General features: G+C 40.4%; 1 protein-coding gene across 3 annotated transcripts in view; it reads right to left on the reverse strand.

Annotated features, from left to right (window-relative positions):
- The window catches only part of pitpnm3 (PITPNM family member 3), a 108,625-nt gene that overhangs the window by 34,372 nt on the left and 52,937 nt on the right, over window positions 1–21,316 (reverse strand). For all 3 annotated transcript variants that reach the window (XM_086261922.1, XM_086261921.1, XM_086261920.1), the window contains exons 4-5: window positions 9,841–9,911; window positions 9,478–9,698 (exon numbers count right to left, since the gene is read on the reverse strand). In XM_086261922.1, coding sequence (XP_086118048.1) covers window positions 9,478–9,698; window positions 9,841–9,911 — 292 coding nt within the window. The remainder of the gene's footprint in view (window positions 1–9,477; window positions 9,699–9,840; window positions 9,912–21,316) is intronic.

The following is a 21,316-nucleotide window of genomic DNA, read 5'->3' on the forward strand; positions in this document are numbered from 1 at the left end:
CAACCATGCCCAGTTTCAAACCAGGGATCTTTCACGTGTTAACAGTTACACTAGCTTACTTAACTATTTTATTTAAGATTTATATAGAGAAATTTAGCTCTTTGTAACTCAGCTTGAAAGCAGGCTTGAAACTCATACACTGAATTTATAAGATAAATGCTTAATTTAACATTGGTTTACGTTATTGTGCAGTTTTTGGACAATTAATCAAAAATGAACACACATAGTAGGCTGGATTTGTGTATGGTATTATGGACTGAATGGGTGAATTCTGATATGCAGTTCAAACTGTACATCAGGATGTTGAAATATTATTTAAGTGACGTTAAACATGGCATGGTTTCTGGTGCCAGACAGGCTCGACAGAGTATTTCAGAAACTGATGATGGACTGGGATTTTCTTGCACAACCATCTCCAGGGTTTAAAGAGATCCAAAAAAGAGAAAATACTCAGTAATTGGCAGGAAAAAATACCTTTTTGATGACAGAGGTCAGAGGAGAATGGCCACACTGGTTTGAGCTAATGGGACAGAAACAGTAACTCACATAACCACTACAACAAAGGTATGTCCATGTTCTGGTGGCTTCTTCCAGCAGGATAATGCACCATGATAAAAAAAAAAAAACCCTCTAATAATATCAAACTGCTTCCTTGAATATGATATATATATCATATGAATATGATATGTATATAGTAAACCGATCTCAATCCACCTATCTACCTGTGGGATGTGCAGCTGACAAATCTGCAGCATCATGTCAATATGGACCAAAATCCCTGAGGACTGTTTCCAGTACCTCATTGAATCTGTCACAAAGACTTACAGCAGATCTGAAGACAAAAGGAAGTATAATCCAGTACTAGGAAGCTGTTCCTAATAAAGTGTTGGGTGCGTGTATCTGCAGCAAGAGCAATCCATGTAAGTCCTGGGCTTCCAGCAACACAGCATTCAGCTGTCAGCCAGTCACATATACAGTGGATAAAGCCACCTCCACAATTCTCATTGTCACATCAAGCACACTTATTCAGCTTGATTTTAAAAGAGAAACTTTGTCGGTAAATTGGTTTGCTTGTTGCAAAAATCCCTTCATTCTTTGCTCATAAAGCCGCATAGAAAATGCACACAACACAAGAGTTTCACAAGAAAAACCACAGATGTGCCCCTGATTGGTGTTGAAATGCCCCCTGTTGAGCCCTTTCTCCTTATTTGGCAAGTCAAGTTCACATTAAGTCATTTTAAGTTCACATTAAATATCGAGTAGGCACAGCTGAGAAAAAAAGAGGAATATGAGAGGAACAACAATGACTTCAGAATCACCTCTGTGATGGATCGGGGGAATTATGTGTTGCAAACTAAGAATATTTAAATCAAATAAAACCAGTATATTTGTATATGTAGTAAACCAGATTTGTTTCTTAGCTTAACTCCTACTCCTCCTAGCTACATGACAAAATATGCATACAGCTTTTATTGTTATTGAGAACTCTGGCATGCTCTTATTTAGATGCACAAGGTAAACAAATTAAAAAATTCAATGCATTTCGATAAAAATGGAAGTTCTTGTTTTTCATGAAAAGTTGAAAACATCTAATCGGTGAGTAGAAGATGAAACCAGAAAAGAAGTGTATCTTCCTGCCTGATATTCAGCAACTGACCAGAGTTGCCACACACATTGAAATGTCTGCAAACTATGACTGCTAACAGTTCACACAATATAATTGCCATGTTTGAACTTATATATATTATAACTCAAAGAAGAGTAGTTTGTCAGATTTTAAAGAGTTCCACAAAACACTACACATCTTCCAAATTCATGCCCAACAACAATATTGCTGAGTAGATGTACAGAAAAATGTGACAGTGCTGTGTGAAGGAAAGTGACTGGAGTTGTCAGGGGTTTTCTTTCTTACAATTCTAAGTTATAGAACTAAATCAGTGCTTGTGTGTTTCACCTGTTATGTTTCCAGAAGTTTTGCTAATAGCACTTTTCCACTCTGATGTGTAACTGACAGCAGATCTTCTAAGACTATTCACCCTGCAGTGTATGAACTCTGCTTTTAGGGCACCTTTCTGAGAGTGTTTCAACACCTCAAGCTGCTTTCATGCAGATTGTAAAAAAAAGAGAGAGAGAGAGAAAAGAGAGAGAATGACAGAGGGGGAAAAAAGAAAGAAATCCTTTGTAATGTATTCGCTGTTGCTGGAACGGTGCAGCTATCCGCATAACAACAGTGTCACTCCCTCTACAGCGGCCGCTGTGAAATATTCAGTTCAGGCAACTGCAGCACAGAAATGTCAGGATATTACTCAGGAGCAAGGCTTGTTGTGCAAAAACAGAAGAAGTAGAAGAAGAGCTAAAAAAAAAAAACATTAGTTCACCTCATAAATTGAATCAACATAAATTGTTTATCCACTGCTTGTTTATTGAGCTTTGGAGGTCAGAGAAAAGAATTCCCAACATCCCAGCTAAGTACCACTGTGGGTTTGGTCGAAGCCTTGTAGGGCCCTGATCTTATTAAAGTCGTGTTAACAGATGTTCCTCTCATACACTCACAAAACACACTTGCTTTTGGAGAAATGCAAAAAAAACCTGTGATTAATATTCCAAACACAACTCTACCTCTGAAGAGGTTTCACAAGTCACACGACAGGAACAGAGGTTTTACACCTGCTGCATTGCTCCACAAATGTCAGGTGAGACACTCATTATTTGTGTTGTATAATTACTTGATTATGCAAGCGCTTGTTAGTATTAATACCATGGAACAGCCTTGAAGGCTGCAGGTTATTCTCTGCACAACATCCATTCTTCTAATTAATGTCAAGCAATTACTACAATCTTTTTTAAGACAAACATGTGCTTTGAAACAGGGTTTTGCTATCAGACCATCCAAATCCGATCTGTATTTATTGGCTCTAATTAATCATAAAAATGATTTGATTTCCTTTCCGATGTTGGTGATCAATAAAAACAGAGCTGTGATATTAGGCGAATAATTTTGAGAGCAAAACTGACACTTCTGGTTCTTTGGTTCTGGATTTTACAGCTCAGTATAGTGGTGGATGTAGACTCCTAATTAAGAGCCTAATGTAATATAGCAGACCACAGGAATGATGAACTTGGCATCAATCAAACAGCAATGAGATGGCTGATAATTCAAATGTACCACTTGGGAGGCTTTTTGCTCCTCAAAAGAGACGCACCAGCATCTCCCTGACTGACAGACGAGCGTGCCTCATGTCGCTGTGACGTTTCTTCCATCATTATTTAAATTCATGAGTCATGCACTCACGAGCAGTGGCATTTACCTCGTTCAAATCTCCGAGCTCACGTTCAAAAAATGTCAGCTAAGAATATACGAATATATACGTAATATCTGCATGTAATGAAAGCGCATGACTCTGAAGACTCCCATAACAGGAAGCATTTTTTTTAAATGGGTAACATCATATCATATCAGCTGTAAGGTTATCCTTTACATTCGAAGTGAGAGAGGGTTTTTCATTTGCCTGTAATTGCCATGTTAAGTTACTTAGTGCCACTTACAATACCCTGCTATACGTACTGAAGTCTTCCTCGACAGTTCATAGTAATGTGATGATGCGATGATGAAGAGCTCCACGAACAAAGCGCAGAGACGATAAAGCCAAGTAAGCCAATTAAATCTCGACCCAGCCTCATCACACACAGCATAACCTTGAGACAGACTTTGTTATGCTGCCCTTCAAACCTGTCGCTTCTCGCCACATAACGGCAAACTGAAAAACTCTGAAGTCACTCAGATTTCCTGCCTAATTGCTCTCCCAATTTCTTAATGCCTGGCTTAGCACTGCATAGCATTTACGCCATTAACATGAACAGCAGCAGCACTCTGCTGAGCCTTATTAATTAAAGAGAGGGGGCATGGAAAGAGTATTGGCATGTCCTCAGTCACCAATGGCCAGAATAATGAGCTTCTACCCACCAAACAGAGGTCATTCTCCCTGGAGACGAACAAGTCAAAATCCTTGCAGCTGCCCTCGTTTGGCCTGAACACTGATGGGTGTACAGTGGCACTGAATACATTATATTTTACTCTCCTGCTGCTCATATTTTAAAATCTGAGATGCTTCTATTTAAATTGAGGCTGCAGAGGAAATCAATTTGGGAGCATTTGTGTTGCTGCTGTTAATTGGATGTGCCATGGTGCTGTAATATACGTTCAGAGAGCTTTCCCAACTCGTTCCGTGTGGGATGTTTTTTTTCCAACTGTGTTTATGGATTACGCATGTGTTTCTGTGACGCTCTGCTCCTCGTCAGCACTCCAAGGTATGTTCATTAGTACAGTGGAGCTAATAATAACTGCTCTGAGCCTTGTGGGACACAGTAGCTCTTGTACACACAGCAACAAGAAAACTGAAAAACATGTTTATTCTCTATGGGAACCTTATATGGTACACAAGGAACTACCAAACGGAGTCCAAGGTTTGTTTGTTTATGTGAAAGTTTCTCTTTGAGGCGCTAAGAGGTTTTGCCACCTCCACTCCGTGGTGTGATTTTCAGCCAAGCTGTTACCCAGAATGAGAACAAATTACCCACACTGCAGTAATTCCTTTCTGTGTGGCTTATTCCTAAGATGTTTATATTGGCATCCAAATAAATGAGACTCCAAACACCCACAAGTTCAGCACTATCATTAGAGAAAACACTGTTAAATGACAAAAGTGCAGTTGACTGAGTGATGTGCCTTCATGTTTGTAGGCATCCATTAATCCCTACTGACCACACATATTGTGAGAGTATATTAAAGACCTAGAGCCATCTGCCCAAAATAAAGTTTTATATATTTTCACTGCAGATCAGAAATACATATCAACTTCAAACTGCTATCAGGCAATTGTAAAAAAGATTCAGATAAACCACTGCAGATGTATGTTTCAGTATCTGGTTTGCCTACATTAAAGGACTGACAAGTTGTTTTTTGTCAGCTACAATATGTATTTAGCATTTAGTGTGTATTAGTCATACTGACATGTGTTATGGTAAAAACAGGTTAACCTATAAAACAGTTTAACAGTGAATGAATGAATAAATTGAAATGTACATAAAAGTAGGGAATTACTATTATTATTTATATCAATAGCAATATATTTGTCCAATCTAATCCTGTAAGGTACTACAGGTACTGACGAATAAAGAAGAAAAGCTAATCTTTTCTCACTATACAAATACATGAACTTTGACGCAAAAAGTGTAGTTTCTCAGTGTCTTCTCTCCCCATGACAGCGAGAGCAGCAGGGTGTACTACAAAGCAAGATCACTGGCTTAGTGAGCCATGTAGACCTTAAAAGCCAGAGTTTCACCTGGCTGGATCACCATGGTAACTCAATACATAACCTAGTCCAAAACAGGTGATGTTCAGAGTTTCTGTTTGAAATGGGCTGGAACCTTTTTTTTAGTTTATTAACAGTAGGATTCGCAATAAATAAAGTGTGACATAGATTCCCTGCTTCGGTTTCAGCAGCACATACTGTGTGTTTTACATTGTCTCTGGAATTTCCATGTATTCAGCTGGTGACCCAGTAAGTGGATACATTTTTATGTTTGTCTTTTTAAATCTGCTGCTGAGCCTTCTTTTTTCATACTGCTGGAAAAGCAGCTAGAGCACAAATTAGAAACTACAAAAACATTTGCTGCGACGGAATATTAGGGGCACATTAGGGGAAAAGAATATTGTTGATCATTTTGAGAATAAATTTGAAGTTTCAAAGTCGAAAATGTATTTTGAGATGTGAAGATTGCCGTTACTGTTTCACAACAAACTGCCATGGCTGCTCTACCCTTTACAAAACCGTGTTTAAATGAGTTGGTGAAACAAACTGATCAGCCACCTTGTGATAAGACATACATATCTGTATTGCACCAGGATATCACCATTGATAACCTTTCATCTGTCCATTTCAAGCCATTCCCTTTTGTGATAATCCACTCGCCTGCATTTGTGTTTTTCTGCCTGACCACAAGCATCTTTTCAAAACCGATTCTGAAGTACGATTTCACTAACTCAGAGGGTCCAGCAACCGTGGCAGTTTGTCCTGAAACAACAACTGTAATCTCCATATTTTGACTTTTTTCTCAAAACTGAATTACGATTTTAATCTTGAAACTTCAAATTTATTCTCAAAACATTTATTTTTCTTAATGTGGCACTAATACTCCTTCCTAATTTGCAAGCTGTTGGATCAACAGGATAAATTTTACTTTGATCTGACAGCAAACTAAAGATTTTCACACGTGAGACAAAGTTGGAAATGAACACACTGAGTGACCTTTAATGTTTGTGTGTCTGCAGTCTTAATCTCTCATGTTAGAAACAAACAGCAGCACACCGAGCAGAAAATAAGTATAATAACTATTTATTTCACCTGCACTTGTAATGATCTAATCAAAAGGTTAAAGATTTTTTTAGGAGTGTAATATTGTAATGTAATATATCTATATCACTAAAGCACTTCTGGATGGATGCAAACTGCATTTCGTTGCCCTGTACCTGTGCATGTGCAATGACAATAAAGTTGAATTCTATTCTATTCTATTCTATCTTGTATTATTTTGCAGCAGCAGCATCGGATTTTACTGTTATTTTTCTAGATCTTTAGAGAGCTCTATCACCGGTTCTTCAGATGATGCATCTGAATGGAGCAAGCCCTTAATTCTTAAGTTTTATGCAGAAAAGTCGAACGATGTGTCTCACGCTCACAATTACGTGAGTGAGCACAGTCTCTGAATCAAAAAAGCCTGAGTTAACAAAGAATGATGATAGTCACAAACGTGGTACTCATCGTCAATTAAACTTTGATCATAACAGAGACAATAACAATAATAAACAATAAAATAACACAGAATAAATGTATGACACATGAATAATCCTAAATGTATTGGTATGTGTGCGTAAATTGTTTCTTTAGTTATACATTTCTCCATCTCTTAATTTTATTTAATCATTTATTTATCTCCCAGCAAAACAGCTTTGGTTGACACACTGTTGCAATAAGAATTGTTTTTTAAGCAAAATTTCATGCGTGCCTGTGTGTCCACACGCTTTCAATTACAGACAATCGAGACACGCAGCCATATAACTCATAACTCACTACTGCAATGGGAAACTGTTGTCATGAATATTTTATCTCTGGATGTGGTGAAAGCAAAGCAGACGTCAAGCTGCTGAGCAGCTACACAACTCAAATCTCTTTACACTTGTCTTGCTTCCAGTCTGTACCTCTCTCCAGCTAGCATCAATCACAACGCCAAACAGAAGCCTCGACTTGACTGCTAAACACATTCTTTCAGCCACGGTGATTAGTGACAAGTCAAACAAAAAATATCCTCGGCATATAATTGGGGAGCCGTGAAAACAAAGTGACGCTGTCAGAGGCAAAACTGTTGACCACTGGGACATGTGACATTAAATGTAAAATGAAATTATTAGTTACGCTTAAGCAGCCGTCTGAAAAGTCAGCAGTTCAGACTAAGGAAGGAGAAAGTCATGCTTTTGCCGCCTATATCTCCTAAACACCATCCAGCAGCTTTCCATCAATTTCAATTGCAAGGAATAAGAGCTGTGAGTGTTTATGGAGATGTTTAATATATCATAAAGAAAGAGTCATCTGCTAACGTCTGTTCATTACCATGTTAATATAACAATGTCTACAATTAACCCCGCCCCCTTGAAACTGAAACCTGAATGCAAAGTAACAGTAGCTAATTAACCAAACAGATCATTGCTTGGAGAGGCCTTAGAGGAAACTGTATGAAGTCATTTAAGCATTAATTTTATCCACTAAGAAGACACCTCTACTATTAAAGGGGAGCTTTAACAATTAGAAGCAACATTTAAAAAGTTTAGGGGTTATATTTTCCACATGATCACATGCTTATGGGGCCTGAGAAATGCCCTGAGCATGCTAATTAAGACAGAAGTGTGGCTGACCTTCACCACCTGAGCAGCACTGGGCATTAATTCCTGCAGACATGCACATTCTTCAAGCATCTTCTTCAAAAATACAGAATTAATTGCTCCTTCATTGTAATTGAAGCTTTCAATCAAAATAGGAAGAAATTAAGATAAAAAGCTACAGAAACAGGACAATTACCTTATAGAGCACTTGGCTTTTTCCCTTTGTTTTCCTTGTCTAAAGAACCGAGCTGGAATGCAGCTTACTACGGGCAACAAATTACAATGTGACAGCATGAAACTGCTCAGCGTCATGCCTCATAATCATTGACTTATTCATCAGCTGACAAGTGAAATCACAGACTCCTAACTCTCTCCAACACACTTAACTTTTGTTGTGAGAGTAAGCCATGTTAGCTGTCATTCATTTTTTAAATATGGAAAGTGGACCATGAGTGTTCATGTCTCACTCATAGTCCATCCAAATGTTTACGCATGTGAAAGAAAGAAAGTTAATGCAATAGCATTAGCATTAACTTTTCTTCAAGTTACATATCATTGATATGAGGAACTTTGGTTTATTAGTGTGTCAGTGACATCTTTCATTCATTCACTAGAGTATGGGTGTGTAGTGATATTAAACATGTGACCCAATATCAGCTGTTCAGGAAACTTGTGGGTGAAGCAAGAAGACAAAACTAAATAAACTGACTATCTGCTAATATTTATACTAATTTTACTTTTGAAATGTAAATTTTAAAGGTGTTCCAACTCATTCTAATGCCTAATGCACTGACAAGCACAGGACCTTTTACAGAGTTGTCATTGATTTACAGTCTGCAGCGACAGAATCAACAAAATAGCTGATTATAAAATCTGGTGTCACTTTTCCCACAGTGTTCATCCATTCTACTTAACTTCATATCATTTTAGATACTTCATATCACACTAAGGTGTTTATCAGAGCTGCCTGAGGCCACTAGTTCATGTTGTCCTCCCATCCAAGCAGCAGAAGGCACATTATTCTATTTAAAGTGTGAAAGGCTGTGTTTCCACATAATTAATTTCCGACAAGAAATTGTACTGGCAACTGAAAAATTCTGGTTCACTGAAAGGGATAACCCTAGGAGTTCTTAAAAGTGCCATAGCAAGGTCTGGGTCACACGGAGCGTGAAATACAGCTTTTATTCTCATTCAGTTGTGAAATTCGCTGCACGGGCGAACATCACTCTTTCCAAAAATATCTCCTCATTTGATACTTGACTTCAGCTAATATTTTGGCATATTTCTTTTCCTCAGTCTTTAATTTTCGGTAGATCTGGAAGCGGTGAAGGCCACAGCACATGATTCACACCATTTTCACATTTATCAAACTATTCACCATGCCTCTGTGCCCTTCTCCAGTTATGTTTTGCCATTGATCTGTCACCTGTGTGGCTAAATATGAATGAAAGAGAATTAAATCATCTGGATTTTATCCAGGTATGCAACACTTTAAAATGTCAAGAGTACATGAGGGCGTGTGGTTTAGCATCAGCACTTACTTGGACACCAGAGAGAAGGCTTCAGCACATACAGCTGGACATGGCACCAGCTTGATCATCACGTGTTCGGCAGCAGCTTGGAAATGCGCCCGCGTAACCTTGTCGAGCACCGAGGCCAACGTGGCCACATCGCCAGCTTTTGTGCTGGGATCTCCGCCCGCTGTGTCCAAGATGTTTCCCCCATGCACCACAAGTATTAGCACATGGGTCTTACATTTTCTCTGCAAGGGTGTTGAAAAGGGACATGTTAAACAAGGGAGTGAAAGGGAGAGAAAAAATAAGGGCAACATTTTGTGAAAGGGATGAGTACTCCTCCATGTTATTGGCTACTAGTGAACAGAGGCTGTTTTGTAATGGTCCTACCTCTGTATCGTCCACTCCTTCAATGCTGCTCTGAGGGGCACAGCGTGGGCCTCCCAGCTGGTACAGACCCTCTGTATTGCATGAGTAAAGTATAGGGGCAGGAAGTAGCAGCAAGGGAGAACGAAGGAAGGAAGAGAGACAGAGAAAAGGAAAGAATGGGTCACGGCAGGAGATACTTTAGCCAGACACACTAATAACAAAAGCATAAATGGATATTGATTAGTGAATATGGTCAACATTACGAAAGCCTCTTCATCTCTCTCTATTTCGACTTCAAACTGTGCAGTGGTTCAATATGCCCTGAGGCTCAAATAAAACAAGCATGAGATTCAGAGATCAGTACCAAACAGCAAACAGTAGTTTTTTCTGTGGCAGCATCTACAGCAAAGCATCACGTGAGACGCAGAAAGAAAGATGAGGGCACAGTTTGTGTTTTGTTTTTTTAATATCCACCAGTATCTCTCCCTCCCTTTTGAAGGTGCAGCATTTCTTTGGAACCTGGCCAAACTCATTACCCTCTCCGGAAGCCTCTGCATGCTGTGTCATCCTATTCCTGAGCTCTCTCCTGTCTCTCTATTTTCTCTCTCCCGGCTTAAGGCCCAGCTCTGTGCTCTGCTCGCTCACTCGCTCGTTGTTTATTTGGCCCCCTCGTCTGGGACTGACTGTCATGGGAGGCTCACAGACTCATGCACCGTCGGCTTCCTTCTACCCAGTTCCCAGCCCACAGCTTGCCTCCAACTGCCTGCTTGTCTAGAACAGATCAGCACACACAGGGGACTTAGCATACTGCACTATTTTAGTCACAAAGTAACAGGAAATCAATGGAGTAAGTTTTTTGGTTTTTTTTACTGAAATAGGAAAGTAGGGTAGAAAAGTTCTTCCAAAAACCTTGAAATATTTTAGCGTGCAAACACTGCCGAAGAGCAAAATGTTGTGGAAATTGACAGCAAATACAAAACCTCAGCTGCTTGACAAGATGATGGCTGTATCTACTTTTTGATTATTCATTAATGTGTCAAACATGAGGCCACTGATATAACAACAGGTGAAGAGTGAAGAACAGTCTGGATTCAAACCGAGAACTTTCTTGCTTTATTGTCTGCACAAAATAATTAAAATAAGAAGTAACTGTTGACTTTTCAGTTTCCCCAACCATTAGCACCATTAGCATGTCAAACAAGCACATAAAGCTACCGACACAATTCTCAACAGCTTTTGTCTTTATTTAAATCCATCATTTTAAGCTTTGAAAAACTGTTTTGTTTTCAAGACATGCATGTGTCTTAATAAAATTATGAACACCATTTAATTAATGGAACTATTTAACATATTACTGTGAAAGCTGGTTGAAGTCCGGACGGAGACACAAATTGAGGCTGTGTCAAGAAGGGGATCCAGAATGAAACTCTGCCAGGTCAAACATTTGGCCTGGCATTTGGCCCTATGGCAAGGGAGTGACTCACAAACTGACATGAATAAACCAAAACCAAACTTTTATTACACAGAAAGAAGTAATCACAAATAGTACAAAAAGTCCAGAACATACATTTTAAATTCTCAACAAATACAATCACAAATACAGAGGAGGGGATATTACCAGAGAGCCAGACACCAGGAAAACTGATGCTATAAACACAACAAGGACTAATTGGGGGAGTGGAAATACCTGGGATACAAGAACCAGCAAAAAACTAATCAAGGACAATGAGAGGTAAAAATGAAAAGCAGACAAAAAATTCTCAGAAACAGCCAGAAAACTCAAAATAACCCAAAAACCTACAAACCATAACAATTATGCTTGATAGACGCAGACCAGAAATCTTCTGGTTTAAACCTGTTTTGGTTCGCTTGAGAGAAATGATGGAAAAACTTTAAGAGTAATGACTCACAAAAAGCTCTACACTCACGTTCAGCAAATAAAACCTGAAGACATCTTAAGGTGAAACCACTCGAAAAATCTGACCATAGACACACTAACAGAATCACTTGGAACAGTGTGCGAGAAATGAAAATCTTGAGTGAAACCTGGAGAAATTGGAGCAGTACCAAAAAGCGGAAAGCTGAAATAGGTTTCATTATATGTTCGCAGAATAATATCACTGTGGCTGAATGAGTGACATAAGATTAATTTGGCTTGGGGAAAAGGAAATGTTGCAGTGACATCCAAAGCAGTTTAGATTTTTGATGTCCTAAAGAGAATAAAGCCAGCGGATCCTGATTCTCTCATATCATTTACTGATTAAACTAGATAGGACAATGACATTGCATCCAAAAAATGCCAGTATAAATAAAACCTACATCTGAAACATGAAAAATGACCTGGCTGCCAATGGGCAGCAAACAGCTGCATTCAGCAGGTTGTAAAGAGAAAGACGAAGGAAAGATCAGAGCTTCACTCCTCACCTCGTCATTTGTGAAAACAGCACACATGCTGCGCTCCTCCTGGCTTCAACATTAAGTGAGGCATTTGTCTGATATGGGTGCAAACTGGCAAAATCATGTTTCTGTTGGCGCAGCTCAGTGGTATAAACTTGCCTTCCTGTGGCTAAAGCTAAACCATTTTCTTCCATCTACAGCAGACTTTTTTGCTGCGGGGGTGGGGGGATTCTTACCATCTGCGTTTCTTTTTCATTTTCTTGTGTTTCTTCTCTCAGACGTCTGAGTCCCTCCCGGTCAATATGGGCTTTATGAAGCACATATTGATCTAACCTAGAAAGCACCCAGTGGGAAGTTGACAGTGCCCTAGTTCAGTGGCATCGTGGCCATTTCCAGTGGCTCTAGGCCCAGGCAGGCACACACTAACAGCAGGCGAACAGAGTGCGTCAATGCATCTGTTGTCATACTGAGATATTTCATAAGTTATCTATGAGAGACGGAAAGGAAAATTGAGGGTTGCGAAGATGAGAACAGCTCTACAGAAAAAATCTCCAAGAGCTGAAAGTGAAAGGTTGAAAATACTGACATATTGATCTCTGTCAGGATGCCCCTTGTGTGTCATTCTGTCAGTGTAACTATGATTTAAAATGTCATTGTCTATAAAATGGTGGCTTCTTTTTGTCTCATTTATCACCTTGGATTTAGCAGATGGAAGGAAAACAAAAGCAGCAGGATGAGACTAACTTCCAGACAACAGAGTTATAGCTTCCCCAGGGTCTATGAAAATGGCAAAACACACTCAAAGTTTCCTGTCTGCTGGAGTGTGATTCAATTCATTAGAGTTCCAGTATCATGGTGAATTATCTGTGTTCCTGCAAAGACGCGAACAGAAAACAGCAGCATTTTTCCTTCCCATCTTTGATTGAACAAGATACACTATAGACTCAAGAAGCAAGACAAAATGTGTGACACAGAGCAAAGCTGCATGATGTACTAAACAGGTGTGGGAGAATAATCCACAAAGAGTGTATTAAAAAACAAACATTTAACTTAAACTTGCAAGTGCATTTTCAACATAAAACCTACACTGACGTATTATGACTGCATAGAATCTTTAGGGTGAATGTTGCAGGCGGTATAACGTTCGGCACAGCATCGCTAGACTCTTTCACGTCTCTGTCACATATTCTCACTGTGAACCTGCCCTCACCTGTGAAGAGAATGGGTTCCATGTTGCACACCTGCCAGGTCTGGTGTTCTCTAGCGAATGCCAATCGAGCTGGATGATACATGGCTGTGTGAGCAGTCCGACTAAACTGATTCTAGCCGTTTAGTCAGAAAGATGGACATGAATAGCTGAGTGGAGGTCATGTTGGGGTGGCTGTAGCGTAGAGCAGGTCACCTACTAACTGGAAGGTTGGTGATTTAATCCCTGTCTGCTCCAGTCTGCATGCCAAATATCATTGGGTGACCCCATGTGATGCATCCATTGTAGTATGAATGTGTGTGAATGTTAAATGGGTGAATGAGGCAGTTGTCTAAAGCGCTTTGAGTACTCAGAGTAGAAAAGCAGTATATGAGAACTAGTCCTTTAACCATTTATCATGTTGTAGGCCTCCGTCAGTGCTCCTCCTGTTTCCCCTCACATAAAGGAGCTGATTGCTGGTGCCCTTCTACGGCCTTGTCCAGCTCATCTCATGTAATATTTCTTCGAAACTCTTGAAACTGTGCTGGGAGACACAGCTGAACCTCTTGCAACGTCACGTATGAATGTGCCATCCTGGAAAAGCTAGAGTACCTGTGCGACCTGAATGAACTGCATGTACCATCTCATACTACCAGTAGCTACAAGAACACTAGCAGAAAAAACACCTGTAGCCCAAAACCTATAAAATCCTGCCCTTCATGGGCGCCTATCTTGTTGCTTCTCCCTGTTATCACTTTCATTTGCACCAGAGCAGCAGAAACCGATTCGTCCTTCGGTGATCTGGGTCAGTCTTCCTAAGTTTAAATGACTTTGTGTTCTACTGCGATGGTCGAACGTTCCCTGGACTTTTGAGGAGTGTGATTATTTGAAAATGAATAAAAATGATACATAAAAATGTCAGATGTCAAATATGAAAATGTAAATTGAAAAGCTTGATGGAAGGGTATTTTTTCTGAAAAAAAAAAAGCTCTTAAATAAAGAATACCATCCAGAGAAGCTGTGCTGCTGGTTGGTGGCATTTATTTGTTATCACTGGAGTTGGTTGTGTGCCTCACAAGATACAGATTTCAACTTATTCAGGATGCAGCTGCTCAAATTCTACCCAAGATTTGAAGAAAAAAAAGGATCATGTCACTCCAGTTACTCCATAACCTCTGCTGGCTATGAACTGCTTTCAGAAAACATTTTAGGATTTTCCTCCTGGTAGATAAAGCTTTTAATATCTTTCTTTCTCTCAGTCTACATTGTTAATAGACCCCTCAGGTCACAAGATGTTTCTCTCCTTCACAGATCCAAATCATTTCAACATTTTTTTGTGGCAAAATTTAAGCTGCTGAGAGAGACATTTATATACATGAGGCAAATAAATCATGCGTAATTTTGTAAGTCCTCACTATGTGTTTATTTGGATGAATGCTGTCTCGTAACTGGATAAACAAGCCCCTCTGACCTCTGGCACAGTATAGGCATGCTAACAAACTCAGCCATCTGTTCAGCGCCGCTGGCATCAGGGTCTGCTTTGTTGCCCTACTGAGAAAATACTCGAGGGGACCCCACCAGTCCTGCTGCATGACAAACCTGCTGACCGCACACATCAGCATACACACGCACACATCCCATACGACTGTGCAGTTTATATACACTGACTGCAACCATCAAATGCACTCACAATCTGTGCCTAACAATCCCAGCTGCTCCCAATCTACATGACATGGCTGCTGTACAGCAACACACGCTAAGGCAGAAATCTACAGCACACAGAAGTGAGGATGGAGAGGCAACTTAGTACTCACAACAAAACCCAAGCGTAGGAGACTTTGAATTCTTTGAATATAATCTACTTATTATTCTGCTTAGAATTTGCATTTGTATTATTCTGCCAAATCCAAAGGAAAAAAAGTTTACAAATATACCCAGAAATATATCGAAATATGCTGATAATGAGCAGCATTGAAGACCAGTAAACAAGTCCACGACTAGTGGGACAAATTTAAGTACTATGTGTACTTTAGGCATGTGCATATACACTGGATCCATAAGTATTTGATCAATGACACTTTCTGCCTCTGTACGTTACCACAGTGGACTTTCTAGTACAGGGTTGGACTCCCTTTACATTCAGAACTGCCTTAATTTTTCATGGTATGGATTCAATAAAGTGCTGGAAACATTCCTCAGAGATTTTAGTTCATACTGACATGACAGCACCATACAGTTACTGCAGATTTGTCAGCTGCATATCCCAAAAGTTCCCCATTGGATTCTGATCTGGTGACTGTGGAGACCATTTTAGTACAGTGGACTCACCATCATGTGAATTGGTGCACTATCCTGCTTGAAGCAGCCATCAAAATATGGCACGGTGGTCATAAAGAGATGAATGTGGTCAGCAACAATACTCAGGTAGGCTGTGCTGTTTAAACAATGCTTAGTTAGTACTAAAGGGCCCAAAGTGTGCCAAGAAAATATCCCCACACTATTACACCATCAGCAGCCTGAGCCATTAATACAAAGCAGAAAGGATACATGCTTTCATGTTATTTATGCCAAATTCTGACCCTGAGAGCTGTGCAGATTTGGAGCTGACAGCAGCCATGTGACGCTATCCAGACGAATATTTCCATTTCCTTGTTAACTGTTAAAACATGCATACAGTCTTACAATGATGCTCAGGGTAACAGCAACAAAAAATAACTTTATTGTTCACAAAACTCAATATACTGTATGCTGTACTCTATTTTTTTTCATACACTGTTAAGCTCTTATTTTCTTGGAATGTTAAGTGGCAGAAACGAATGCAGCTACATGCCACATAAACATTTATGGCAACACCCAATTAACATTTCTAAGCAGTAGAAATCTATGTGGAGCTGAGTGACAGATGTGGTGTACTGCTTGGGTTTCTTCCTCCTTCCTATTTCATATCTTCGTTCTCGCTCCTGCTCGCTCTTCCTTTTACCCCCCTCTCCTTCCCCCCTCGTGGGGCTCCAGGCTGCGACAGTGTTGTCTGCGTGTGATTATCTGTTCCCCATGTGCGATCGCACAGCCTTTCTTGCTTCATATCCTGTCAGACAAGCATGCTCATATGCACACATCTGCACACATACAGATAAACAATTTTCACAGGCGTGAAAGTACAAATAGACACAGAAATGGAGACACAAAGGTGCCTTTGTTAACAAAAGCATTATAACAACTGAATGCCTTTAGAAAGATAGATAGATAGATAGATAGATAGATAGATAGATAGATAGATAGATAGATAGATAGATAGATAGATAGATAGATAGATAGATAGATAGATAGATAGATAGATAGATAGATAGATAGATAGATAGATAGATAGATAGATAGATAGATAGATAGATAGATAGATAGATAGATAGAACTTTATTAATCCCTCGGGTGGGTTCCTCTGGGAAATTCGATTTCCAAAAAGCACAGCACCGACAGAAGTTTCAGAGTTACAGAATATTATATATATATATATATATATATATATATATATACACACACACACACACACACACACACACACACACACACACACACACACATATATATATAAATACAGAGACAATATAAATAAAATATACGAAGGGGATAAATAGAATAAATAGGAATAAAAAATAAAAATACAAGTGAATGAATTGCACATTTCGAGTATTGAGGTCTATTGCACTGTTGACTATTTACAAAAGTATTGCACAAAAAGGTATTGCACAGTGAGGTGAAGAGGCACTACAGCTTAGTTGTTCCCCCCTCCTTTGTCCTCCTGTTTCCCCTCCCTCTCCCCTCCAGAGAGGAGTTAAACAGTTTGATGGCGTGTGGGACAAAGGAGTTTTTAAGTCTGTTAGTTCTTGTCTTGGGGAGAAGCAACCTGTCACTGAACAGACTCTTCTGGTTGTTAATGGCCGTGTGCAGAGGATACCTGGCATTGTCCATAATGTTCATCAGTTTCTTTAATGTCCTTTTCTCTGCCACTGTCACCAGAGTGTCCAGCTTCATGCCGACCACAGAGCTAGCCCTCCTGATCAGTTTCTCCAGCCTGGATGAGTCCTTCTTTGCTGTGCTGCTCCCCCAGCACACCACAGCATAGAAAAGTACTCCAGCAACCACCGACTGGTAAAACATCCTCAGGAGCTTCCTGCAGATGTTAAAAGACCTCAGCCTCCTGAGGAAGTACAGTCGGCTTTGGGCTTTTTTATACAGGTGCTCTGTGTTGCATGACCAGTCCAGTTTATTGTCCACCCACAGCCCGAGGTACTTGTACTTGTTGACCACCTCCACCTCCTCCCCCTCTATCTGAACCGGCAGTGGACCTGCTCTAGACCTCCCGAAGTCCACAACCAGTTCCTTAGTCTTTGAGGTGTTGAGTTGCAGGTGGTTTGTGTGACTCCATGCGACAAAGTTCCTCACCAGACTTCTGTACTCCTCTTCTTGATCATCCCAGATACACCCCATGATGGCTGTGTCGTCTGCAAACTTCTGAATGTGGCATAATTCAGAGTTGTAGCAGAAGTCAGAGGTGTACAGGGTGAAGAGAAGAGGGGACAGCACAGTTCCCTGTGGTGCTCCTGTGCTGCTGACCACTGTGTCAGACGTGATGTCCTTCAGCCTGACGTACTGTGGTCTGTCGGTGAGGTAGTCGGAGATCCAAGCCACCAGGCAGGGGTCCACCTCCATCCTGTTCAGTTTTTCCTGAAGCATACAGGGCCGGATGGTATTAAAGGCACTGGAAAAGTCAAGAAACAGGATCCTGACCGTGCCTTTTCCCCCATCCAGGTGTGAGTGGGCTCTGTGTAGGAGGTACAGGATGGCATCCTCCACTCCGACACCCGCCTTGTATGCAAACTGTAGTGGGTCCTGGGCATGTTGTACCTGTGGTCGGAGGAGGTTGAGGAAGAGCCGCTCTAGAGTCTTCATAAGATGTGACGTCAGTGCCACCGGTCGGAAGTCATTCAGCTCATTGGGCCGGTTCTTTTTGGGGACCGGGACGATGCAGGATGTCTTCCATAGGGCGGGCACTCTCCCCAGTCGCAGACTGAGGTTGAAGACTCGTTGTAGCGGCTCCCCAAGTTCAGCAGCACACGCCTTTAGCATCCTAGGACACACCTTGTCTGGGCCTGCTGCCTTTCTGGGGCGAAGCTTCCTCAGTTGTCTCCTGACCTGATCCACTGTGACACTGGGAGATGTTTGGGAGGAGGGGAGGGGGGGAGATGTCTTGCTGCTGAGAGAGAGATTGGAGGAGGGGGGTGTCATGGTGTCAGGAAGGGGGGGAAGCGAGGGAGGTAGGAGAGTGGGGAGAGGACTCTGTAGTAAAGGTGAGGGTGAGGGTGGGGGGGTTGTGGGCTGGTCAAACCTGTTGAAGAAGTTGTTGAGTTCGTTTGCCTTCTCCACAGTCCCCCCCACTGTGCCTTTCTTTAAACATTGTAGAGATGAGGCTCTGGCTCATTAGCCACCTAGATCACCTCCTGTTTGTCTACAAAGCCCTCTCCATGGTCCGGCTCCATCTTACATGCCCAACATCTTATACTCTACTTCCAGGTCCCTCCGGTCAGCTGATTGGACCACAGTCAGAAGCATCCAATCTAGATTTAAACTCAGAGGAGACTGTGGGTTCTCAGCATTCCCCTCACATTCAAACCTACCCATTTTCCACCGAGTCTTTAAAACTAAACTTAAAATGTATTTTTATTCATTGGCATTTGAGTCTTTCTGAATTTGCTCATGTACATTTATTTGCCACAACTGTATATGTTTAGCACCTACTGGCACTTTTATTATTTTTACTTAATTCTCATCTGTTCTCTTGTTTTTATCCATTCTGCCTGTTGAACAGCACTTTGATCAACGTGTGTTGTTTTTAAATGTGCTTTATAAATAATTTCGAGGTTGAGAATATTAAATTGCTAAAACCTTCAACTGCTAAAGAGCCACAATTTTATCCTGCAGCACAACTGTCTCCATTAAACTAAAAGACTATTTTTTTCTGACATGAATAGACGTAAACCCAGCTTTGTAACTAACAAATACGCAGCTTTGAGATTTGGTTTTTTTTCCCCAAGCTAGAGGAAATAGCAAGGACAGACAAGACCGAGCACTCAGCCATTCGCCTGATAAATAAAACGGCGTTTCTTGTCATCTCATTCCTGACATGCGTAAACTAGTGGACCATATTCGTCCAGGACGACCACACAGACTGTTCACATATGTAAAGAAACCAACATGTGTCTATTATAAGGTCAGCCAGGAGATCTGTGTCAGGTGGCTAATTTGTGCAATTTCTGAGCTGGTCAGTAGCAAACAAACCATTTTTACTTTGACATGGGTAACTACTTTGTGGGATAAGTTCATTATTTTTGTCCAATTAATTATGTTGGTCCAATGACTGATAATACCAAAGTTTTTTTTTCTTTAAGATCAGAGATTGTATTATAAATATCTCACTCCTGCATCTTTTTTTTTATTTGTTTCATTATTCTACAGTAATTGCTTTTGTCTTCCCAGTGTCTATGCTTCTGTTTGCAATTTTGTTTTCAGAGAAAGACAAAAACATTAATTTAATGGGAATTAAAGCAAGAGTGACATTGTGCCTATCCAAGCATCGTGTGTTAAAAATGACTGCGGGGATGCATGGGTAGAATACAGATGAGCCTCAGACCTTAAATTTATGTTTTCTGTCTCACTCTGTGTGTTTTCTGAATAGAGCTCCGGGGTGCATTCACAAAAGAGAGCCGTGGTGCTCCACAGAAAACAGAAAATCATTCTCCCATTCAATATATTTCTCTCCAGGTCACTTGGTGTGGAATTATATTTCCACCATATATTATGTAGCCAGAGAAACATCATCTGTGGTTGGTTATTTGGTAGGGCTTATCACTTAGTCATCTCTACCAAAGTGTTTGATGTTGCAATTTCAGATAATGTTATCCCAGCTTGGCACCGCACGCCAAGAAAGCAGCCAAGTCGGAGTCAGTCACTTTTGTTTATCAAGCAGCCCATATTTTTCAAAAAAAGATCACTTATGTAATGTGGCTATTTCAGGTCTGACTGTATTATATCGTATTAGTCAGTCAAAGAAGTGGAAAAACACAGGAATGAAAGGAGCACAGCATAAATATACAGATAATAATCTTTGCATAGTAAACAGATGGGAAGTATGAAAGATGCTGGAGCGGTGGCTGATGTGAGATCGCAGCATCTTACCGAGCAGAGATAAAGAAAGAGTGCAGAGGAGAATAAGGGGCAGTTGTGCTCCAGGCATTCCTCTCTGTCGCTGAGGTTTTCATCACTGTAAGTCACCTCTACTGCAAGAGAAAGTGTTTATAGGAGCCAGTGGCTTGTGGAGTAATGAAAGTAGAAAGAAAAGAGAGGGAATAAAAGAACATGATGAGGCTTATGGAATGAATGGGCATAGAAACTGTGGAGAAATATAAGACGGAAAGAGCCAGCTATGTTTCTGAGAAAACAGAAACCGATGGAGATTAAAGGGCAGTGGATGTCAGCTCAACTGCTAAAAAGACTGACTGACAATAGTCCAGCTGCAGAACTTTATGTTTTCCTGATTATCACAGATTTTAATTGATAATAAAAATCCCACAGGAAACAAACCACAACACAGCAATGTGATTCAGCCTTCTTCTTAGTTTTTATTAAAAACCACTGACAGTAAATCACCAGCAATGAGGTGATTAAACAAATGGGCAGCTGTAGCAGCTGCGGTTCTTAGTGACTCATTTACCTGGTATGAGTGTTGATAATTACAGCACAGTAAATCTTCCACAGAAGACAATTTGGACATGTTTACATGTTTTTGAAGGATTGATTTGGATGTGCTGATGCCCAAATGCATCAGATTTTTAAACACTTAATCCACAAAAACACTTGTAA

The sequence above is a fragment of the Aulonocara sp. 'chitande type north' Nkhata Bay genome, linkage group LG14, assembly GCF_057382095.1.
Source record: "Aulonocara sp. 'chitande type north' Nkhata Bay isolate Kocher_YH1m ecotype deep benthic linkage group LG14, A_spYH_male_GT1.1, whole genome shotgun sequence".
Taxonomy (NCBI): Eukaryota; Metazoa; Chordata; class Actinopteri; order Cichliformes; family Cichlidae; genus Aulonocara; species Aulonocara sp. 'chitande type north' Nkhata Bay.